Below are 21,191 nucleotides of genomic sequence, written 5' to 3' on the forward strand. Positions count from 1 at the left end.
TATAAAAAATTGTGTTGAGATATTAAGAAAATCCGTATTTGTTGTACCATCTGGTTGAAATTTATAATGGGTATCTACAACAACAAAGATGGCGCCTGTCTCATACATTTGCAGTGCTTGCACCGATACAATTAAAGTAAATATGTCCAGTATTCTGTGTACTATGTGTAATAGTTGGCTACACCAAAAATGTTCGGGCATCAACTCTAAGGACTTTAAAAAAATTGCAACTGAAATAAAGAAAAATAAATACAAATGGAGCTGTGATAATTGCAAGAGTGATGCCAGCGTAATTGTCTCCGATGATCTGGAGGACGATTGCCCTAATGACGATCTCATTGCCTCAAAACTAGATAGCGTTTTCCATAAGTATTTTACACCTTTTAAAAATAATATTGAAAAAACTCTGGGCAACATTAAATCTGAGCTCGAGAGTATTTCCAAGCAAAATTTGAGCATAACCAAGCAGTGTGCCTCACTGGATAAAAGAATTAGTGCTGTTGAGAGCAAGTTAAAAGAATTCGAAGGTGGTACTTCCGACGTCGATAACATTATTGCGGAATCTTTTGACAGGAAAAAGCGCGAAAAGAATGTTATCGCCTTCAATGTTCCTGAGTCGAGAAAGCAAGTGGGGACTGAGCGACTGAAAGATGATCGCTCACTCATTGCCACACTGCTACCATCTGAGCTTGCCGATACTGTATCAAACATGAAACTGCGCAGAATTGGTCGCCCAGAAGATGGTAAAACTCGCCCTTTGCTGATTGATACACCGCCGGTCGTTGATGCTAGGAGAATTCTCAGAACTAAACCCACAAGCAACATAAACAACGTACATTTTAAGCCAGATCTGACTCGCTCGCAGCAAACCCATCTAAATAATTTTAGAAACGAGCTAGAGGCTCTTAAAAGTAATGGTGAAGCCAACAAGACGATCAAGTACATCAATGGTATTCCAAGGATTGTGAACGTGTATGGATTTCGGGGACACCATAAAAAGGACAAAAATCAAAGATCTGCTGGTTTACTACCAGAACGTAAGAGGACTGAGAACTGAACTGAAAGACTTTCTATCTATTTCAGCATGTTGGCATTGTGACGTGCTATGTATATCAGAGTCTTGGTTGCATCCATCTATTTTGGATGGTGAAGTTGTTGATAGCTCGTATGCAATATACAGGAAGGATAGAGATCCAGTGACCAGCACATATGAACGAGGCGGTGGTGTCTTCATTGCCGTCAAGCGCTGCATATTCGTTGACATATACCGCAGTCATTTAGCAACCATATCCTACATCAGAGATAAGTATGCAAACAGTAAACTAATGATAATCGGCGATTATAATCTTAAAAGTAGTTTGCCACAATTAGAGTGTGAAACATTATTGTATGAGCAATTTCTCCTAGCTGGATGCAGCCAGCTCAACAACATTTGCAATGACCGTGGACGTATATTGGATTTGTGCTTCACTGATTTAGATCTCTCGATTGATAAGACGCATGCTATTATTCAGGAGGACATATATCACCCCGCGTTAGTTGTTCTACATAAATTCCAAGTTAGTTTGAAGCGGAATGATACGCCTGCCTATGCGTTTAGAAAGCCCGACTATGCAGCATTGAATAGTTTCTTCCTGAGAATTACCTAGTTAGATTTATATAAACTTGACAATATTAATGACAAAGTAAATTGGTTCTACGAGATAGTAGGCTTGGGCATAACTCAATTTGTGCCATTATGCTATAAGAAAAACGCTGAATATCCGTGCTGGTTTTCCAAAAAATTAATATATAAAACTAAACAAAAGAAAATTGCCCATCAAAAATACAAAAAAAGGAAAACCCAAGAAAATTACGCCGCATTTAGTAGATTAAGATCCGAATGCAAAAAACTGAGCACCTCATGCTATGAGAGTTACCTGAGCAAAGTAGAATATGACCTGAAATCTGATCCCAAGAAATTCTGGAGTTTTGTGAAGAACAAACGGCGAACCGACGTTGACATCCCCTCAACCGTGACTTGGAACGACACCACCGCGAGTAAAGGCACTGACGTAAGTAATCTCTTTGGATCTTTCTTCAAGAGCACATATAATGAACCCGCTGCTCCTGTCGTTCACAGTAGTAAAAGTATTTATCCGTATGTGGATGTATGTAATTTTGAAGTTTGTTTCTATAAAGTATTTCGCCAACTGACAATGCTCAAGCTCAACAAGGGCGCTGGACCGGACGGGATACCCAACATTTTTCTGAGAAACTGCGCTGTTGGTCTTTGTGAGCCAATCACGCACATCTTCAGAAAATCGCTTGAAACAGGCTACTTTCCCTCACTATGGAAGCTGTCATACATTACTCCTATACATAAATCGGGTGATAAGGCTGAGGTCAACAACTACAGGCCAATATGTATCCAAACCTCACTTGCTAAGTTACTTGAAAAAATTGTTTTACCGCAACTTACCTCTGCATTTAAGAATGCTGTCACCTCAAAGCAGCATGGATTCTTCGGTGGAAGATCTACGTCAACTAATCTATATCTCTACGTAAACTTCATTCTAAACGCGCTAAACAATGGTCTCGATGTAAATTCTTTATACACCGACTTCAGCACGGCTTTTGACATGGTTGACCATGAAGTTCTGCTCAGAAAATTAAGTAATTATGGTGTACGATCGAAAGCCTTAAACCGGCTCCGCTCGTACTTGTTTGGCAGGCGCCTGCAAGTCGGTGTTAATAACCATTTATCAAATGAGTTTGATGTTACTTCTGGTGTACCTCAAGGATCTCATCTGGGACCGATCCTATTTAACATATTTATAAATGACATTGGAGACGATTTCGAATCCGAGTACTTATTATATGCAGATGACATGAAAATCTTCAGAGCAATATGTGGCGATAATGATATGGAAGCTCTACAGCGTGATATTTCAAAACTAGAGGAATGGTGCGCGATAAATAAGCTTAACCCGAATATAAAAAAATGTGCTGTACTCTCGTCGTCATAATGAACTGCCCGCTAACTATTCCTTATGCGGTCAAAGTATACAGATTGTCAACTCGATAAAAGATCTTGGCGTGATGATCGATGATAAACTGACCTTCTCCGATCATATTAACCATGTAACTCTACGTGCATATCGTGCCCTTGGATTTATTTGTAGATTTGGTAAGGATTTCAAAGACGATCGTACACTCCTCAGACTATTTTTTTCCTTCGTCCAGCCAATACTTGAATATGGCTCTATTACCTGGTCACCATTTACAGAGCTATGAATCAGCAACGTCGAAAACGTTCAACGCGAGTTCTGTAAGTTCCTATTGTATCACTCGCACGACGGAAACAATATGAGCGTAACTGATGTATATCGCAATCACAATATCAAAAGCCTACGTAGCAGGAGGCAAATAGCAGACCTATCCTTCTTCTACCAGGTTGTCAATGGGCTGATTGATTCCCCAGAAATACTGGAGCAGTTTGGATTCATCGGCTCTAGAGTTGATCTTAGAGCTAAAAGACTGCTCAATGTTGTGCAATCTAGCAGAAATTACGTCGCCTTTGGGCCACACAACAGAATAAACAATCTTGTAAACCAACACGCACCTCATGTAAACTTCTTTGGAGGGTCTTACGCTGGCTTAATGTGTACTTTAAAATCCATACTCTGAGTCTATGTTATAACACTATTTATGTTACTATTGTTAGAGCGTTATGTTATGTTTCCAATTTTTCACGTTTTTTAACTATTGTATTTAATAATTATATTATGTGCAAAGCCGATTGGCGTTAATAATAATAATAATTACAGGAAATACTTCTGCACAAAACGATCCAATAGATGGCGCTGGAGTCGAAATATTAAGAAATCCCGCTGTTGTTGTTGTAGAGGCTACAACAACCCCGCCCAGATCGGTTGGTCCCTCAATCGTTGTCGTCAAGCTCTAAATACTAGCGGTAGACCCAGGAAGCGTGCAGCCTCGATGGGGTCTGTCCATAAGGACAGAGGCGTTAACAGGGTGGGGTTCAGTGGACATGCGAAGAGATGCTGCGGGTCATTCATTTGGCACATCTGCATCTATTCTGCTCAGGTATGAGTTCAACCTGCTGCAGTAGCCAGAGCTGGGCTATTGTGGTCCACTAACGGTAGCCCCAAGAAGCGTGGAGCAACAATGGGGTCGGTCCACAGGGACAAAGCCGTTAGTGTTGTCGGGTTTTCCGGGCATACGAAGAGATTTTTCTAGTCGTGGGGTGTCTCCGCATGCCGGACACTTATTTGGCACATCTGCGTCTATACTGCTCAGGTATGAGTTTAACCTGCTGCAGTAGCCAGAGCGAAGTTGGGCAATTGGGGTTCTAGTCTCCCGAGGCAGGTGAAGATCCGTCTCGTCGATGTCCAGTGGTTGTGCGCCTAGAACGGCATTCACATTCACGGCATCTACATAACTGACTGACCCTGTGAATGCCGTTCAGGGCCTGTCGGTATGCTGACGGTTCCAGAGGTTGCTTAATGTACCTCTGGACTTCGTCCGTCAGTTCGTAGAGATGCCTCCTGACGTGCCTGGGTGAGGGCTCTTCGGCAAGCAGTTGTCTATTTGGGTGACCACGTCTGTGGCTTCCAACTAGAAACTGCTTGCAGAGCTCCTTTATTGGTAGCATTTTCGCCTCGTCGTGCAGGTGGTGGTCTGGTGACATCAGAAAGCATTCAGTCGTTGTCCTTAGTGCAGAGTTTTGGAGTCTGTAGCTTCATTCACTGCGTCCTACTAGTGCCCGGCGACCACACTGGTGCTGCGTAATTTAAAACCGGCTGGCCTGCATGTTGCCAGCAACGTTTCCTTGTCTTTGTCTGAATTACTGCCGGCTAGCGACTTGACGACCTTGTTGCGGCTTTGTACTTTGTTGACAATAGCGGTTGCGTGCGCAGAGAAGGAGAGCAGACTGTCGAATGTTTCTCCGAGTATTTTGGTGTTATTAACCGTCGGAATTGGTGTATCATCGACGTGAATTCCCAGTTTCAGTCTGATCTTCTTCGTCCAGGTGGTGAAGAAGGTCGCAGAGAATTTTGTAGGGGAGAGGGTTAGGCTACTTGCAGTGAAGAAGCGAGAAAGCTCGGAGAGATACCCGTTTACTTTCGAGCACAAGCCATCAATTCTATTCCCAGACGCCATGATCGAGCAATCGTCGGCATAAGAGACAATCGAGACTCCCTCTGGTGGTTGAGGGAGCTTTGAAATATAAAAGTTAAACAGTAGTAGGGGAAAGGACACCACCCTGTGGAACCCCCTGTTTTATATTTCTGAGTTTGCTCGATTTGTCTCTATACATTACCGGCGAGTGTCGACCTCTCAGATATTTCGCCGACCACCGTTTGAGCCTCTGTGGGATAGAGGAGGCCGAATCTGTAGTGCGATTTCCATTTTTCTTAGCGACAATTTTCGTATCGTTAGCTAACGTTACTCAAGCACACTTTTAGCGAATATTGTCGGTAGCTTTGACAGTTTGTCGATAGCCTAGCTACAAATATTGTGCCGTTGAATAAAGTAATTTTTTAAATTGTTTTAAATTTTTATTGAGAAAAATTAGGCAAAATTCAACAGAGTTTATTATAATAAAAAAACTAATAAATATTATTTTTTTATTTATGACACTGTGCAAGTTGAAATCTTACACCCTAGTGGGCTAGTAATAGATACAACGACTATTATGCGATTATCGACTTTCCATGGTATTATGAATTTAGATTTTTCGTTCAATAAGAGGCTGTGAAAAGTTTTTAGGGGGGGATTTTTATTTGTTTGTAGAAGGATGAGCGCATAAAAGCTATTTGCCCTCTCTTATTGAACGAGAAATCGACATTCAAAATACCATGGATAATCGATAATCGACAAAAGTCCTTTATCTACTACTAGTCGACACTCGCAATAGGGGTATTAGGCAAAGATTTTGATAGTGGATCTCACTTAATTGGGACATTCTAAATATAAAGGCTGCCCCATTTTTTCAGATCATCTCCAGTTTTCGAGATAACGATATTTGAAAATTTGCTTCAATTTTAACTTGTTAGTAAATAACAATTTTTAGTTTTATTTTAATAAAGGCCCCTATTATGAGTTGCATTCGATCTTCGACTGTGGTCGAAAGTGCTGATCGAAGGAATTTTCATTTGGTATTATGGCGCTCATTCGATGAAGAATAAAGCTATTGTGAATTTGGCTCGTTGAGGCTGTTCACAGTAGTATATTTTTCATCGCTGAAAAGCTTTGTTTACAAACCGAGCAAACTAAATAGTGTGCTTATACATATGTACATATGTAAATTTGTGCAAATTAAAATGAAATAAAAAAGAAAGTGAGTTTATAAAATCGTGGTTAAAAAAATTTAATTAGTGCAACGGATTTCTGGTTGAACGATTCGTCAGAGGATGAGAGCTTAGAAAACTGGCCAGGTGCAGAAAACGTTTAAGAGAGCTTTAAGTGCAGTCTTCCGAATATGTTTTGACATACAATATATTTAAGAAATTTTGTGATCCAAATCTATTTAAAATATATTAAAACTATAAAGAGCTCCATGATTTGCTTCTCAGAGATCGTGCCAACTGCGTATTGGCAAGGCATATTAAACAAGGTAGAAGTGATGAATAACTTTTAACCCTTTTCAAGTTGATATTTTCTAATTTTCATTAAAAATTCAATTGTGCTTTGAGATAGTCTTGAATTGTGTGATTTTTTTTTTTGTTTTTCGACCACATGCATTTGTAGATACATACATATACAAAAATGAAAAGGAACAGGAACTACGAGCGTTGCATTGTGTGGAAAGTGGTGCGATACTTTAAGGCGCCTAGTTGTGAAGTTAGAAGACTTGGTTGCCTGAAGCCCCGGAATTTCAGAACTGAGTAAGAGAATTTTCATACAATATTATGCACACATAACCGCGTCAGGACCTAGATTTACACTGATGTACATACGTATGTAGAAGAAAACATTAAATAGTTTTTTTATAAGTGGGGATGTTTTTTAGAAGTAAATATTTAACTAAACGCGCAAAAACATTGGGCGCATAGAAACAAAAAAATGGTTAAAACAGTTTCATAAAACATTTATTTCATTTAATGACGTGGTTTCCTTTGTGAGGTATTTTTTTCTGTCCATATGTATACTATGTGCATACAAGATGCGCATGCAGCTAAAATTCTTTGAAGGTAATATTTAAGTAACCCAGCAAAAAACACGATTACCACAGAAACGAAAGTGGAAACGAGCTAGGCGATGGGAATCGCTTACCCTTTCGCCTCAAGAAGGCATTATTTTAACATGGGCATATCATTGGCGGTAAGCCTTTACCCACAGCATTACCTTCAAACGAAGGGAGAACGCATGGATAAACAGAATCCAGAGAAGCAAACAAAGAATGCCTTACAGAGAAACTAATGTAGAATGCCTAGATAAGTACATACTTATTTATAATAAATTGAAATCTGAAAATGTCTTAAAAGATTAAAATTAATTAAAATTTTTATAAATCAGTTTTTATACATACATATGTATACCGCTGTGGTGTAGTGGTAAGCAGTGCGCGCTTCCACTCCGCAACGCCTGGGTTCAAGCCCTGGTCAAAGCAACATCGAAAACAAAAATTAGAAAAAACGTTTTTTCTTAACAGCGATCGTCCCTCGGCAGGCAAGGGCAAACCACCGAGTGTATTTATGCCATGAAAAACAGCTTCTCATAAAAATACAATCGCCGTTCGTAGTCGGCGTAAAACTGTATCTCTCTCCGCTTTGTGTGACATCAAGGCGCACGGCACAAATCGGAGGAGCTCGGCCAAACACTAACATATCGTCCCGTTTCTGCCTTAACCACGTAACTACATTTTTTGAGAAATGTGGTTTTTTATGTGGCACCCAATGTGAGGTCATAATTAGAATGTCAAAAAAATAACCGTTATATTTTTATTGTTCATTTTTTCCCCTCGTATCTACATTCGTATTACAGAAATTAAGCGAAAAGGTCGTATCTACACACAATCGCAGCATATAAAATGCAAATAAGTGTGTTTGTTGACAAAAATCTAGTTACTTAGCTGACTGATCAAAAACAGTGCACATTAAATGAAATATAAATTTTTATTAAACAGAGCAGTTTAAGTAAAAAGACGACTAAGGCTGATTCACATACAACTTTCTTCGCTTTGCTTGATAGTTCTTTGCTTTGGCATATAAGATCGATGTAGGCATATGCATGAGTATGCTGTTTGAAGCAAAGCAAAGCAAAACGAAGCAAAATCTTGGGCAACTCGCAACTTTAGCCCTGTTTGGCAATCAGCTGTCTACATGTATCTTTTCTCGTGCGCTTGCATTTGCAATTAATTACAAAAATAGGGTAAATAGGAATTATCGCTATTATTAATGCACATTATTATATTGTTATCTATTTGACAGACAAAAAATATGGAGGAAAAGGAGAACGCAAAGGCTGTCAAAGCATTTATTGTAGCATACCTTCTGCGTTTCACGCTTTGTTGTCAAAGTTTGAACTGTCAAGCAAAGCCAGGAAAGTCTTATGTAAATGGCCCTTTATAGTTTTATATATGAATATGTACATTACCTCAGAACTCGAAAGTATGTATATTATTCTAGCCTCAAATTACTGGCTTTTTAATGGGAGTTTTTGATTTTAGATATAGAATTATGGACGAAGTTTATTAGCAATTAAATTTAGCTATTACATTTGAAATAAACCAATCATCCGTAAGATCATCTGTTTTTCTGACACAATTTCGAAGTGATAATAAAATTTCTAAGTAATTATTTTTAGTCACCAGTAATACCAACAACTTCTAATTCTTCTAACAAACAACAGGTTGTAGTGTTAGATGAAACGACAGGGGAATTCAGGTTCATTGAATGTGGTGGAAAATCCTTAAATAATAAACCTAAATCACAATCCACAGGTTTCATCCTAGATGAGAAAACGGGAGAATTTATTGAAAAAAATACCATAATGTTTTGTCCTCTTACCAAGATTTCGATGAGGTTTTTGACACTGATATCCACCCAGTTACAACAAGTAATTTTACTGATTCAAGCGATTCCTGTTTTCGCAGAAATGAAATAGATGAAAACTCAGGTATGGTTACTAAAAAAAGGAGAAAGAAAGGGCAGGGGAATCCGGATAGGTGGCAAAAAAATGTTAACATAAATGCTAGACAAAAAAGAAAAGAGTACTACAGTGTAAAAAAAGCGAACGGTAAAATAATAGAAAAGCAGAAAAGGGAGAAACGTATACTCTTACCAAGTTGCAGTTCCAAGAAGTGTGAAAAGAGTAACTGTTTTAAGTGTAACGAAGTCACGAAGGCTGAGAGGAAAGAGTTGTTTAATTCATTTTGGAAAAACATGACTTGGGAAGAGCGAAAGGTGATGATTGCGAACCTAGTGGAAAAGCGTTCCGTAGCTCGCCGTACAAATAAAACAGATTCTAATTCAAGACGTAATAAAACATTAAGATCTTTTATAAACATATGCAACAAAAAAGTACCAGTCTGCAAAAAAATGTTTTTAAGCACTTTCGGCTTAGGAGAATCTGCTGTTAATAATAGGGTTGAAAAATCTAATGATTATGGAGTTCCTCTTCGAACAGCAACAAAAGATAGAAAGTCGTCCGCAATCAATCTTCAAAAAGAAAAGCATATCATAGATTTCTTACAAATGTTTCCCAAGATGGAATCCCATTATTGTAGGAAAAAAAACAGACAAACTGTATGTCGACCTCACTTATAGCTCTTACAAAGATGTATTCAAAGCATACGAACAGTATTTCGCAGATAAAAATATTCTACTTAATGAAAAATCTTATGTATCATTTTTAAAAGTTACACACTCTGAACATTGGTTTATTTAAACCTAAAAAAGATCAGTGTGACCTATGCTTTAGTTTCAAGAACGGCAGTATTGACCAAACATCCTACGAAGAACACACTAGTAATAAACATAAGGCAAGAATGAAAAAGGATTATGATAAAGAAAGAGCCTTAGGAGGTGTAATAAATGTCTATACTTTAGATGTACAAGCTGTTCAATTAGTGTCACTAATAGCTGCATCATCAACTTACTTTAAGCAAAAACTTGCTGTACATCAATTTACGTTTTTTAATTTGAAAACGTCCGAGGTATTTTGTTACATTTGGCACGAAGGTGAAGAGGGGATGGACTCAAATGTTTTCGCCTCCTGTGTTGCTCACTTTTTAGAAGAACTTTCTGACCTTAACATTCCAACAGTTCTATTTAGTGATGGTTGTTGCATGCATAACCGAAATGTCACGTTGGCCAACGTATTGCAATTCATTGCAATTAAACATAATGCAACAATTTATCAAAAATATTTAACAGTTGGACATACTCAGATGGAATGTGACTCAGTACATTCAACAATAGAGAAAAAAAAGTCCAAGGAGATGTATATTCCAGCTGATTTCGTTCGAATTGTCACAGACGCTAGAGTCTCTCCAGAACCATATAAAGTACACTATATAGATCACAAATTCTTCAAAAAATTTTCGGGAATACAGTTTTACAAATCTATACGGCCCGGCTTTAAAACGGGTGATCCGCAGGTTACAGACCTAAAATGTTTAAAATATGACTCAGCCGGCATGTACTATAAGTTGGATTACAATAACGATTGGACCTTGTCACCCCAAAGAAAAACGAAAATTAATATTTTTAAAAATAATTTTACTCCTNAATAAGTTGGATTACAATAACGATTGGACTTTGTCACCCCAAAGAAAAACGAAAATTAATATTTTTAAAAATAATTTTACTCCTTTATATTCTAATTCTATACAAATAGCAAATAGAAAATTTAATGACCTGCAGAGTATGAAAATGCTGATACCACAAGATTATCACAGCTTTTATGATAACTTAAGTTTTACCACTTAAAATAATTTCTTATTCTTTGCTCATTTAAGAACTTATCCTTACAGAAAGTGAGTGAATTTGTTTAACTTTTTGAAATTTCCTTTGATTTTTTAAATATTTTAGCTTAAATCATGACCACAACGTTATTTTTTAAATAAAAATACATCCAACAATAACATTTATATAACTACAATTCAGCATTTTTCTTCACAATAACATTAAAATGATCGACAGAGATTTCGCATGAAAGCTGTAACATCGTATCTGCTATTTCCTGACTACAAAAAATGCAGAACGGAACGTCGTAACTAACAAAAGTTGTTACAACTTCGGAATATTCGTAAATAAATAGAAAACAAAATTCAGTACATATCCGTAATGACAAAACTAAAACAATAAGGCATAGAATCTTAGTACTTTGTTTTACTGAGAGAAAATAAAAGTTTTTCTTGATTTCTGAATTCTATATACGAGGTAAAGGCAGAAACGGAACGATATGTGTAAGTGCCAATCTATTATTATTATTATGTATACATTAATGCATTTAGATTTTACTTAAAAATCGATATGAACATACATGCATATTTAATTAAGCTTAAAATTGTACTTCCTCACTCTTGTACTTCACGCCATTGACTGAATTCAACTTCGCTGCAAATTGAACAAAGCAAAACATGATTTTTATGCGAGACATATTTCCACAGAAAGTAACGGCAGAAAAAGGATTTTTTTGATATTCATTTTATTTTTCAGCTGACTACGATGCAGCATTCTACTTTGCATTCCCCGAAATGAAACAAAGAAGCGAAATAAATAAAGTATTGTAGGACATTCTACTTTGCATTACCGGCAATGCCTAAAAGAAGCGAAAAAAATTCGAAGGCATTATAACGCTATGCCCTCTAAAACACGTTATCATTAAAAGCGACTACCGATTTTTTGCTGGGAATCCTTAAAGTTAGTATACGTACATACATATGTCTGTATTTATGCTGATGCATTTCTATGGTGAAATTATAAGCAGGTGAAGTAATAAAAAAGCTTTCTCGCTTTATTTTCCTGACATGCGGCTATTTTATACACATTTTTAAAGGCAAATTTTCAAATAAGATAGGGCAAATCTTTCATCTCGCTCTTATTACTACACCTGGTATAGTTTCACCATGATGAGGTTCAATTGATTAATTTGTTTGTTTACAGTTCATTGACATTAGGTGCAATCCCGTATTCCTCGGACTCGGACTCGTAAAACTGTCAAAAAATAAAAATTCGCTCAGAGCGAGAGAGTAACATTGAAAAGTACGAGATCGCTTTCTAGTAAAAAATGGTAACTTCTGTCAACTTCAACATAACCTCCAAATTTTGGTTGTAAATTTTTGCTTATTTTGGTATGTAAACACACTCAGCTCACACATGTAAATAACCAAAAATACTTTCAAATTCATTAGAATCCACTTAAACAAGTAATTAAATACTTTTCAACACGAATTAGCAGAGTGCATTTTTCTTTGGTTACAATTTGGTTGCCGAACACACTACAGCTGATCGTTTGACACATTTACCAGAATTTACCAGCGAAAAATTCTCGGACTAAAACTGGTAAGTCCTGACAGAGAGAGAACCGTATTTACTCTCTTTTTTGTCCTCTCAATAGTCAGAGAACCGAGTACGGGATCGATTTCCAGTACAATCTGACTAGGCCAGACTCGTACGGGATCGCAACTATTATAACTAGCTACAAGAGAGTTCGAGCTAGTTGTCACTTCTACCTTATTAAATATGCCTTGCGTATTAAGATTTTCTTTCATAACCGGGGCGTTACACATTCAATTTTCCCCTTTCAATTTTCAATACTCACACTTTTTCACTAACACACTCTTCTTTATTGCTTGAATGGGCAACTTGCTTTCAATTTTTCCCTTTCAATTGAGTTTCAATTTTGCTTTCAATTTTGATCAGCATTTCAGCATTGACGTGGGAATTTAGTGAAAATAAAAAAATACTAAGCTTATGCAAACTAAAATGTTAATCTACAATGGAATTAAAATGGAAAATGGTCTTCAGAAGCTACTTAGTTACATTGTTTTCGTTCGGGTTGCCAGATTTTGAAACGTAGAAAGGAGTACATTTATATTTTCGATAGACATGACATAAAAAAGGAGTACAATTTTTTTTTTGTGCAATTTATTGTTACAAATTACCATTAATTAGGTACAAACAAACAAAGATATCTTAGAAATCTTTTTCAAAGCAACAATAAATGTGAAAAATAAACAACTATATGGGTTGGCTTTCCAATAGGGACGGTTGTTAAAGAGATGGTGATCGAAGGGGGAGTGGACGTGGCACCTTTTCCGACCTTTTTAGAGAGGGCATGAACCGCCATTGACAAAAATGTTACTCCCGACCACCTAGGGCCCCGATGGTTCCCCAGGGACCCCTTAGAAAAAAGGGGTTTTCAATGACCGCCCTTATAGGAAAGTTTCCCCAACTAAAAGACTAAAAACTACAAAAGAACTCCAGACTCTTCCTGAATGTATGACCATTTTTTTAATATAAGCCTTATAATTAATTTAATATTTTTCTGATTTTTATACTCGAGCGCCCTGCACCTAAGGCCATGCTTACACACCTTTTCACTATCACACTTAACTTTGCTTACTAAGAAGGGTTTGCCATAATATGAATGGTAAAGTACAGCGCGTAAAATAATAACTGTCGCACAGGTTTTTTGAAAAATAAAAGGGTTCTTTATAGATTTTGTGTTTCTTTTGTTAACTTTGTAAATATTTTACTTTAATTTTATTAATTGGTTCTAAAATTTTAATCCTGATTTGCATTTGCCAGCTTTGGGAGATAAGTACATGCGGCACAAATAGCCCTGCCAGATAGAGCACGTTACGTGCGTTCCGCTCAAGGATGAAACTGACAGTTGAGTAGACTGTGTGTGTTTGCATAGAGAGCGCCAGATTGGCAACCCTTGCGTTGACGGAACCCACGAACGTTGGCCAACACATCTTTTGACGCAAGTAAGTCCGGCAATGTTCACATTTGACATTTCAGTATCATTCGCAACATAATTTGGAAATATTTAATGGAGTATAAATTAATAGAAGCGGCGCAAATTCACCCTTGCTTATATGATAAAAGCATAGGGGCTTATAGAAACCGGTTGGCGAAAGAAAAAGCCTGGAATTATGTGGCGGGCGCTACAGGTTGCAGTGGAAAGTGGTGATTGAATAATCTTGTGAGTGTTTTCCAATGTTTTTAAAAATTAATCCGCAGTGGAACAGCGTCAGAGTCGGTGGACCGATTTGTGAAGGAAGAAAGTGGAAGAAAGGCGCCTTCTGCGAGTGCTGCAAACGACATGGTCAGTAATGGATGGAAATATTACGAGGCACTGGCATTCCTGCAACGGCACGTGTCACCACGCAAGTAATTTATGCAACCATTGCTATCATTGAATCCACTGTAGTCAGATCTTTCGTGAAATCTTCAAAAAGCTATCACTGAATTCGGATACATATGTATGTACATACTTACAGCGTGGCGACGAATAACTGTTACCCCGGTTTTTTTGAGAAATAAAAGGGTCCTTTATAGATTTTGCGAAAAAAGTATTTTATTGTCAATTTTCCACAGATTTTACTTTAGTTGTATTAATTAGTTATTAAATTTTAATCCCTATTTACATTTGCCAGCAGTTTAAACTTTGAGAGAAAAGTTCATTTGGCACGCAAGTCTTTTTCAGGTGTATTTTTTCTTAGGCTTTGTATAAAAAAATACAAAAAAGAAAAAACCTGTATAAGGTTGGTCGAATGAATGGCCGTCCTAGTCACCAGTTCCGAGTCTATTCGATTTTTGAGTATGAGCCCTTATGTCGAACAAAAGCGGGAGTATAAGGGACTCAAAATGGACAAAATTTGCCTATGGTTACAGAAGATATGGAATAAATTAACTGACGAAAACCTGCGTGCCAAATGAACTTTACTCTCAAAGTTTACACTGCTGGCAAATGTAAACAAGGATTAAAATTTGAAAACTATTTAATACAACTAAAGTAAAATCTGTGGAAAATTAACAACAAAATACTTTTTTGGCAAAATCTATAAAGGACCCTTTTATTTCTCAAAAAAATCTGGGTAACAGTTATTCGTCGCCACGCAGTACATAGCTACGAACGTAGCATATACTTTGAAAGCATACGTTCCAAGGAATTGATATTCAGTGATTACATTTTCGTAGTTTCACAAAAATCGGACTGCGATGGTTACAGTGATAGTCCCGAATACCTAATAGAGTATTACGGAGTTACACCGCATGATCGCCTTAAATAATAGACATATTTTGGAATTTTAAAAATGTTTTAGAAAAAAAATTTAATTCTAGCTGTCGCTAACTGTGTTGTAACACCTTAAATAGNAACGGAGTTACACCGCATGATCGCCTTAAGTAATAGACATATTTTGGAATTTTAAAAATTTTTTAGAAACAAAATTTAATTCCAGCTGTCGCTAACTGTGTTGTAACACCTTAAATAGTCTTCATGTGACTACAAGGTTTTGTTTGTACATATATTATTTAAGGACATTTGGCAACGCAACGTTTGGTACCACCATAGATCGTGAAAAATGCGCACCGCAGCCAGAGCATTCCATTAATGTATATGAGTTGCAACCTCTTTTCGAATATTGCGAGGATGAAGAGCCCGTATTTGAGCAGACGCAGCAGACAGGGCTAACTACAGTGGTTCACCAATCACCGTCAACGTCTCTTGTTGACTTCCAACCCTAAAAAGAGCCAATTGTGTCCACTTCTAGAGCATTGAATCGGAAAAAAGATGAGGAGCGATTGGACACCCTATGTGGAGCCGTAAGCGACTGGATAAAAAAAATCAGATGCTGCTCCACAACCAGTTAGCCGTAACTCCGATTTTTTAAATGTTCTGGACAAATATCTTCTGAAATATGAAGAAGATGTTCAAGACAGAATGAAAATTGGAATACTGAATTTTGTTTTTAATGGCGGGCAATTTGTTGTCATGTAAAAACCGTATTTTACTTTTATTTCAATTAATTTATTTAATCATTTTAATTGAATTTGTTTTTAATGGAATACAATTTGTTGTCTTTATTTCATTTTTTATTTTAATTCTTTTTTTACATAAACTGAATAGAAAGTACAAAATGAATGTTATGAAATGAACTGATGTAAAAATTCAAAATAATTTATTGTTATACGTTTTGTATATACAGTGGTGGAAGAAATAATAGAAACTTTTTATTTTGACCAGTTTTGGCTATATTACTTTTGTTTATTTAATGTTTAATATTTTTTATAAAAGCCTAGCGCATTATATTACACACCATATAAATCCGCATTTCAAACTTTGTATAAAAATTAAAAAAGTTCGACAAATATTACCAAAATACTAAACAAAAAGTTTTAAATTTTTGGGGGATTTCGCTAAAATTTGTTGAATTTTTATAATTTTTGTACAAATGTGGATTTATATGGTGTGTGTTATATAATGCGCTAGGCTTTTATAAAAAATATTAAACATTAAATAAACAAAAGTAATAAAGTAATATAGCCAAAACTGATCAAAATAAAAAGTTTCTATTATTTCTTCCACCACTGTAAATATATATATATATTTGTGCATGTATACATTTATTAAAATAAGACGGCGTTCACTTATCAATTTGTAAATATTCACAAAGCTTTTTGTGTTAAATCTTTTTTATTTTTAACTGGTTTATATTATAAAAAAAAACATAAATCCAAGTTTCAAACTTTATATTATACTCAGAAAAGTGAAGGAATTTTCATTAAAATTTCAAACTTTATTAAATTTTCTAAAAAAAAAAAAATGGTACACAGTCCTATAGTCCATTATTTTTTACTATAATAAAGTGCAAGTGTGAAACCATGAGGGTATATATGTGTCAAGGTAACAAAATATTAAAAATCAACTTGATTTTTTGCAACTTCACATTGGCAATTTATAATATTAAAAATAATAGACTATAGGACTGTGTTCCAATTTTAATAAATAAAGTTTGAAATTTTAATGAAATTTTTTTAACTTTTCTGAGTATAATATAAAGTTTGAAACTCGGATTTATGTGTTTTTTATAACATAAACCATTTAAAAATAAAAAATATTTAACACGAAAAGTTTTGTGAATATTTAAAAAGAACTTATTCTACCAGGTGTCTGTACATGATCTCTTGTAACGCAATAAAATGTAATGTTATAAACTTAATAAGAAAATTTTATTTAAATAAATAGATATCACAAAAATAGGTATTACAAAAGCTCATGTACATATACAGTGCCGCGCAAAATAATTGACACAGAATTTTTCACAATGTATGCAAAATTGTTTACTCTTTATTTTTTTTAATTTTTTATAAAACTACTGTTCAGACTACAACAAAAACAAAAAAATAAAATATCTAAACTTTGTGCAAAGCTCAGGAAAATTTAATAAATTTGTATACATATTTGCAACTTTTAATCGGACTGCAAAAATTCTAAGAATGCAGTTTTATAGCCCATTCAATTTTGGTATAACAAAGTGCAAAAACCTACGCAATTTCTTAGCAAATAAAATTTAATGAGCTATAAAACTGCATTCTTACAATTTTTGCAAAAAGTCTGAATAAAAGTTGCAAATATGTATACAAATTTATTAAATTTTCCTGAGCTTTGTACAAAGTTTAGAGATTTTATTTTTTTGTTTTTTGTTGTAGTCTGAACAGTAGTTTTATAAAAAATTGAAAAAAAATAAAGATTAAACAATTTTGCATACATTGTGAAAAATTCTGTGTCAATAATTTTGCGCGGCACTGTATATGTACATGAGCTTTTGTAATACAATGAAAGGTTATGTTATGAACTGATTAAGAAAGCACGAAACCAGTTGTGAAGTGAAAGTATGAACTGAATTAAAAAATAAAATTACTGTACAAAATAAATTGTTATAAGTTTTGTTTCAATTCTTAAATGTACAGTGGCTGTACAGTGTACAGTGAGCAGTGAGTTATGTCAATATGTGGTGCGGCTATAATTTTAATTTTCATATTATTTCACATTATTTATTATTATTATTTCATATTCTTTTCATATCAAAATAACAATATGCATATACAGTGTAGGTCATATCATTTTGGACCAAATTCGAAATGATACTGTTTGTGTTTACTACAGAAGCCATATAAATAAAAGTTGAAAACTTTGTACAAAATGTATAATTAAAAAGATTAAAAAGAAAATCGTAAAAATTTTGAAACTTGTTAATCAGAATTTTTAAAAATAGTTATGCAATTTTGTAGCCTATTATATTCTAGTATAATAAAGTGCAAGTTTCAACTAGCTAAAGATTACGCAAAAAAGATGCGCAACACTCGTTAATCTTTAGCCACTTCAAATTTGCACATTATTATACTAAAATTGTATGGGCTATGAAAATGTATACCAGACATTTTTATTAAAAAATCTATACTTTTAATGAAAATTCGTTGAACTTTCGGTAATTTTGTATACTGTTTGAATCTTTGATTTGTATTGTTTTTGTTATTGCATGCCATCATGTTTGCGTCTCCGCTTAGCAAACTCATCTTGGATCTGTTGAGGCTAAAAATAGTATTATATGTTAACTATTTTCGCACATTAGACAAGAAATATGAATCACCTTTTTCTTTATTGCGCCATCCTTTGGATTGGATGGGATACAAGGTAACTCTTCAGATCATCTCTTAATTTAAACGCATTTGGTGAAGCATTGTTCGAACTTATCCGCTTAGCTCTTTGCAAGGGGGTCGAAATATCACTCCGCCACAATCCTCTTCTGATCGAGTCGCCGCGGCGCGCCGTCCTCCTGGTCAACATATTCCGGCGGACAATAGCTACCATCGCGCATCTTGAGAAAATTGTGAATGAGAACAGTAGCCTTTACAATTTTCTCGGCAGATGAAGGACTCATTTGTAAGGGAGTTAAAAGGATTCTCCATCGACAAGCCAAAATCCCAAATGCATTTTCTATAACACGGCGCGCTCGAGATAAACGTTTGTTAAAAATTTGCCTCTCCAGAGATAAGTTGGTTCCTAAAATGAGTAAATGCGTTTAATTAGAAAATACGAATTTTTAAATTGTTCATACAAACCTGGGTACGGACTCATTAAAAATGGCTTTAACGGGAACGCATTATCTCCAACAAAATAATGGGGAAATGTTGTGTCAGAGTCTGGTAGTACATCGTTTTTAGGAAGATCCAGTTTTCCACTATAGAGCTGTTTCCCAAAGCCAGAATTCCATAACACGCCACCATCACTTTGCGAGCCGTAAGCTCCAATATCAATGCAAGTGAAAGTATAATTCGCTTCACACACCGCCAGCAGAACACTGGAATAGTTCCTTTTATAATTATAAAAAAGGGAACCTGAGTTTGATGGGCAAAATATGTTATGTGCTTGCCAATACAATTGGGTAAATTCCACATGGAATTAAAATCGGTAGCGATACGCTTCCGAATTTGTGAGAGGGCTTCTAAAACGTATTTTTGCCCGATTTAATCACTTAAAAATTTAGGAAATTGGCTATTTTTCATCCAATTACATAATAACAAATATTTTAACAGAAAACAGCTCAATATTTGCTTTCACATTAAAATATCAATAATGTTGCCGCCACGAACTTTTCATGCAACTGAACATGTAGCTGTCAAACTACCAAATTGCCGGCAATTGATGCCAAGATATAAGCTCTGATATATATTGCTTTTGAAGAGCAATGAGCGGTCTCCATTGGCTATTTATATTCTAACATATGTATAAAGATATAAACTTTATTCTGTGGAGACGGGCAGTTAGGAATCGACAAATAAATTGGCCCAAGTATCTCCCACAAAGCATCGCACGTTTCTGCCACTATTTCCTTCATTGTGGAAAGTCCAATTTTAAAGGCAGAAGCATAAAACTGTTTACTTCCTCCGTGAGCCAAATAACTATAATTTAGAATATTTAATTCATGATATATGAATAACTTACCAGAGGGTCAAGTAAAGTCGATATTCTGGAGAAATGGATGGCCTATTAGAATTGTTTCTAGTAATCCTTTCCTTAATAAAATTAAGAAGCATTTCAAAAACGTGCTTTTCCATCCTTATATTTTTATTAAATTCCTCCCTAAATCCAAAATTCGGGGCGAAAAATCCGTGAGTGTCCCGATTCTGTAGAAGAGATCGCACCCACCATCTACGGCCTCCATAAAGCCTGTTAAAGCATTCTCTGGCTTCCAGCAACATTAGCAATATTAAAATAACTTCACTTATTTCCATTTTTTGTATCTTCTTCACAAATATTAGCACAACTAAAAATATAGATATATTTTGAATTCAAAGAAAAATTTGCCGCCAGTACAAAACAGCTCACTTATTTACATGCGACAACGCTTTCATTGTGGCGTACCTATGCGTTTCGTACGCCTTGTTAGTTGAACGCTGAAGCCGGAACGTACGTAACGTACTCTATCTGGCAGGGCTAGAATCTCTTTTTCAGGTTTATGTTTTCTTAGATTTTGTATAAAAAAAGAAAAAAAAACCTGTATAGGGTTGGTCGAATGAATCCCCTCTTAGTCACCAGTTTCGAGTCTTTTCGATTGGTGAGTATGAGGCCTTATGTTGGACAAAAGACGAAGTATAAAGGACCCAAATGGGCGAAATTAGCCTATGGTTACAGAAAATATGTAATAAAGTAACCGACGAAGACTTGCGCTTTTCTCCCAAACCCACTGGTAAACCAAAATGAAGGTTAAATTTAAAGACTATACAACAACTACTTTTTTTACTTGCGCTTTTCTCTCAAAGTTTTTACCGCCGGTAAACCCAAATGAAGGTTGAAATTTAAAAACAAATTAACAAAATGTTAGTAAAATCTGTGCATAATTTATTAAAAAAAAAAATGTGCAACAGATATTATTTTACACCCTGTATTTGATAAAATATTCGTCGCCGCTGTGGTGTAGTGGTAAGCAGTGCGCGCTTCCACTCCGCAACGCCTGGCTTCAAGCTCTGGTCAAAGCAACATCGCAAAAAAATATAGAAAAAAGGTTTTTTCTTAACAGCGGTCGTCCCTCGGCAGGCAATGGCAAACCTCCGAGTGTATTTCTGCCATGAAAAACAGCTTCTCATAAAAATACAATCGCCGTTCGGAGTCGGCGTAAAACTGTAGGTCCCTCCGCTTTGTGTGACAACATCAAGGCGCAC

General features: G+C 35.7%; 1 protein-coding gene across 7 annotated transcripts; it reads left to right on the top strand.

The window, feature by feature from the left end:
* The first annotated feature begins 67 nt into the window (after nt 1-67).
* On the top strand, nt 68-16,177 carry LOC108360136 (uncharacterized). 7 transcript variants are annotated; one of them, XR_001847057.1, is made up of 5 exons: nt 68-2,054; nt 13,767-13,948; nt 14,033-14,150; nt 14,205-14,354; nt 15,506-16,177. XR_001847057.1 is itself a non-coding variant. In XM_017612321.1 (4 exons), exons 2-4 carry the CDS (start codon nt 14,014-14,016, stop codon nt 15,711-15,713), a joined length of 495 nt encoding a protein of 164 aa, XP_017467810.1. In that variant the 5' UTR covers nt 71-2,054; nt 13,767-14,013; the 3' UTR covers nt 15,714-16,177. The 7 variants fall into 7 exon arrangements, 4 of the variants coding, with proteins under 4 accessions (XP_017467810.1, XP_017467813.1, XP_017467812.1 ...); XR_001847056.1 differs by having other exon boundaries at nt 14,033-14,147; XR_001847055.1 differs by having other exon boundaries at nt 14,033-14,354.
* Nucleotides 16,178-21,191: the final 5,014 nt, after the last annotated feature.

Source organism: Rhagoletis zephyria, unplaced genomic scaffold, assembly GCF_001687245.7.
Source record: "Rhagoletis zephyria isolate East Lansing unplaced genomic scaffold, Rhagoletis_zephyria_1.1 Rzeph_scaffold_00524, whole genome shotgun sequence".
NCBI lineage: Eukaryota > Metazoa > Arthropoda > Insecta > Diptera > Tephritidae > Rhagoletis > Rhagoletis zephyria.

Coding starts and splice junctions, on each gene's coding strand:
- LOC108360136 (XM_017612321.1), top strand. CDS start 14,014: ATGGAGTATAAATTAATAGAAGCGGCGCAAATTCACCCTTGCTTATAT. Junction 14,151..14,204: donor ACAGGTTGCAGTGGAAAGTG/GTGATTGAATAA, acceptor ATTAATCCGCAG/TGGAACAGCGTCAGAGTCGG. Junction 14,355..15,505: donor CGGCACGTGTCACCACGCAA/GTAATTTATGCA, acceptor ATATTATTTAAG/GACATTTGGCAACGCAACGT.